This window comes from Mycetomoellerius zeteki, unplaced genomic scaffold (assembly GCF_001594055.1).
Source record: "Mycetomoellerius zeteki isolate Tzet28-1 unplaced genomic scaffold, Tzet1.0 scaffold564, whole genome shotgun sequence".
NCBI lineage: Eukaryota > Metazoa > Arthropoda > Insecta > Hymenoptera > Formicidae > Mycetomoellerius > Mycetomoellerius zeteki.
Window position 1 is genome coordinate 296,485 of NW_017257571.1, and position 4,128 is coordinate 300,612.

Here is a 4,128-nt window from a genome sequence, read left to right on the forward strand (position 1 = left end):
GTAACTATAAATTTGTAGTGAAATAGCGCCTTAACTATATACATATTATTAAATTCTAATAAGAATACTAGATTAAGTGAACTAAGAAAATATAGTACATTAACCATATAAACAATTTATAAATGGTTAATATTACTATATTTTCTTAGTTCACTTAATTTACTTACTGTTGTCATTAAAGCTTTATAATACATAGTTACAAATTTGTGTATGCATTTCTTATTTATTTTTGTCTTCCAAGTTTGAAACCAACGCTGCGCCTTTTATTGTAAGCGAGTGGTTTCCTTCTTAGAGAGGAGAAACTGAACTCCGCTACATCCCTCTGGTGACAAAGCCGCGTATTACTCGTACTGAGCGACCCTTTAAAAATTTTTGTCTAAACTAGAAAAATGTAATTGTTATATTTATTTGCATGAAGTCCAAGTAACTACTCAATGTAGTTGAGTCACTACTTCACTATCAATTAATAGTGCATACAATTTGTTACCGTGACTATATTTTTATAATATTCAGCATTACTTTAGTTTTTATTACTTTGTAAAACTAGTTACAGGCACTTCAATTGCAAAAGTTGCCAAATTTATAGTTGCTGGAACTATTTTGTTTTCTCTCAGTGTGTCAAGTTGAAAAATAGTTTTTCCGAGAAACTTAATTTTCTGAGTTGTGTCACTCTTGAAGTAAGGGACGATATCTCTTTTAATTTTTTAAATCAGGGTCTATAAGAATTTCGAATCACCCACTTCTAGTCTTGAAACAAAATTACGACTTGTTGATTCTTTCTTTTCAGATCGTTTTGAAGCGTGTCTTCTCTCAAATTCTGTAAATCAAATTTGCCTATCAGTTATTTCAAGAACTTTTCGTTCGTGCACGATACAAAATCGGGACGGTGGGGAAAAAACACGTGGGGATTTTACGATTACTTTAAGAAGAACGCGATGCAATTTCACAATTGATTTGCATACTCGCGCTAATTGGCGTATGCATTCACGCTTAATAAACGCGACACGACATCGTGCGACTTAAAACAGGAACGCGATACAACAATCGCGGATTACGCGAACAATGCTACGTAATTATATCAGCTCGTATATCTGTATCCTCACGTTCATACGGACACGTGCCGGAAATTGGGACTAGAATATTGCGCACGACTACCGGACTCTTTTGTTGTTCCTTTCGTTAACGACATCAACGATAGTTAATAACACACCTAAAGATCTCTGAGCTTTCTTTGACTGGCCCTTGACTAAACAAGTCCATAATTGAGCAACTAAGTGTCACATGCATGTCTAACTCGTAATTTATATTACTGTTATTACTTGAATGGCCCAAAGAGCCATACTTGCCAAGTACACGCTTTTATTGCATCAATAAAATACTAGAAATTATATCCAAGTGTCTATGTGACATCTGCAAATCTAATAACGAATTGGACGCACTCAGTACGCATATTAAAACCGTCGTACATAAATTGTTGTAAAAATATGTGTTTAATATAAAGATAGAAATGGATTAAACCACTAAATCTTCAATACACTTTATTGTACTGTTGGGAAAAATGTATATTTTATAATTTACAATATTTACATTTCACTTTTACACTCAAATAAAATCAATACACTGAAAAATTTTAAATTATAAAATGTGAATTTTAAATTAAAAAGTGAAATGTAAAAATACTAAATTTTAATAAATGTATTTGAATAATTCTAAGTAAATATTTACTAAATGTAAGCTTATATTTATTTGATACAAAAATCATTAATTTGATTTAACTATCATTCGAGTAAATATTTATTTACTGTCAAGTAAATGTTTACTTTTTAAAGAAATATGCATTAAGGTTCAGTAATTTTTTTTTAATGTAAGTGTACAACGACTTTAATATGCACCAGTGCGCACAAGTGCATCCAACCGAATTCGTTGGACGCATTAGTGCGCATTGGTGCATATTAAAGTCGTTGCATATGTAATTATATAGACATTTATTACACATTTAAATTTTTTTTCAATGTATTCTCACATAATATGTGAGACTTAATTTTCCATGTAAAAATAATACTACATTATACGTTTAAATGTGTATATATAGCTTTTCATGCAGTATGTTATTACAGTGTGTTATTTTTGCACGGAAAACTATAAATGCACACAGACATATTTGCGGATTTGAAGTATAGAACTGATTGCATCAACGCTTGAAATTAATCTCGGTTAGATAAATTTTTTCTCTTCATTCATATATACGTACTTCAGACGCAACTATATTCTATATAACAATATAAATATTAAATTGCCAGAGCGATTACTCAATTCAAATTATTGGCAATCTCAATTACGCTCAAATACGGCTTGTTTAGCAAGAAAGCAGCAACAAAAAAATTGTAAGAGATCAATTCGCCTAATTGCGTAATCGTTACGACGCGATCGAGTTTCCGCCGTTCCTCGCGGGAGTGGTGATCTCGGATCAATTTAGATCGACCGTCATTAATCTCGTGACACGAGCGCCCGAATCACATATCAAATTAACGATGTCAGCTAAGGCCGCGACAAGCAACGTCATCATCGACGAAGACCATGACGACGAAGATGATGACGATTGGTTCGAAGGGTGCCTCACCTATGGCAGTTTTAGTGCGTACAGTGCGCGAGTATCCCATGGGATACAGTATCGCCCAGTAACGATCGACGGACACCGCCACCAGGCAAAAGATGCTGATGGTGCAGAGGACGACAAGGACCGACACGGTGAAGAGGCAGGCGTGGAGATTCGTCGGCAGGCCGATGCTCGCGAGGATCGCGAATGGGATCGCGAACAGTCCAACCAGAAGATCAGCCGTAGCCAGCGAAACGATGTAGTAGTTGGTGCGTCTTCGTAGTTTCCGCTCCTTACCGAAGACGATGATCACCAGGCCGTTGCCGAAGACAGCGCAAATCGCGACCAGGATCTCGCAGACGGTGTACGGCAAGTTCAGTTCCGCGCCCACGGACGACGCGTTCGTCGGCCCGGTGTAGTCCAAGTAATCGAATGGTAGATCGGTCGCGTTCGATGGAAATCCCATCGCGACGATCATCGGGGGCACCGACGGTTTTATTGGTGTCGTCGGGGATGCGAGACGGTTGTACGACGAACGATTCTCGTCATCCCTTCATGATCAAGCATGGTATATTATATCACGGCATAGAATCGATCGGAACGATCGTGACGTCGCGATACTTTTTAATAATACAAGCGATGGTCATTGCTTCTTCAAGGAAGTCTGATATCTCTTAAATCTTATAGAGATTATTAATATCACTGCCGGGCGTTGACTCGCCCACGTGTTCTAAAAGAGAGATAGTTGTGAAAAGTTTCGTTTGATAAATTTCCACATTGTTATTTTTACGTTTTATTCTTGTTGTTGTCGGGCGTTAAATTAATTGGTTTGTCAGAAATCTCTCTCGCTTGTGAGATATTAGAAACCAACAATTGTCACCTACGGGCTCGCTAACCAAGTTGTGTTCCTTAGCTATTAATATCGGAGAGTTTTTTTTTTATCTATCGAAGAGTATTTCAGTTTCCATCTCTATAAATCGGAAGAAGCAATCATTGTTTTATTAAAGTCCAATATCTCTTAAATTATACAGCGATTATATATATTAAAATCTCATAAATATTATCGATTAATATATCTTTGATCACCACCAAGAGTTTTCTCGGAATAAATTGAAACATTTCGTATTTCAATTTCGTGCATGAAACTTACGTGTCTGTCTACGTCTGATTCACATTTTGTTTTTTTTTCTCCGAATCAATCTATCCTTTGTAACTTTCAAATTTTTTTTATGATCTCAATGTCTGTTTCTACAGATCGCTACCAAGACTCTTCAGAAATCTTTCACGTTTCAATTTTGTTCATAAAACTTACATGACGTTTTTGTTCGTTCACGTCTAGTTCGCACTTCGTCTTTTCTTCTTTCCCGAATCAGTCCATCTTTCGATGCTTTTTAATTTTCTTTCTTTTACGACTATTCTTCCCGAATCGATCTTTCGGTTTGCGCACATACGACTTCGCTTCCGTTTGTCCGAAAGGACGAAGGAACGATCGATCGGCCGATCGCTCACTCGTCGCGTGATACGTTAACGGC

The 4,128-nt window shown here is 36.5% G+C and overlaps 1 protein-coding gene across 2 annotated transcripts in view; it reads right to left on the minus strand.

The window, feature by feature from the left end:
- Window positions 1-3,578, minus strand: part of LOC108727911 (adenosine receptor A2b) — a 9,975-nt gene extending 6,397 nt beyond the window's left edge. For both annotated transcript variants that reach the window (XM_018456210.1, XM_018456209.1), the window contains exon 1: window positions 2,621-3,578. In XM_018456210.1, coding sequence (XP_018311712.1) covers window positions 2,621-3,074 — 454 coding nt within the window. In that variant the 5' untranslated portion in view covers window positions 3,075-3,578. The remainder of the gene's footprint in view (window positions 1-2,620) is intronic.
- Between the last annotated feature and the right edge of the window lie 550 nt (window positions 3,579-4,128).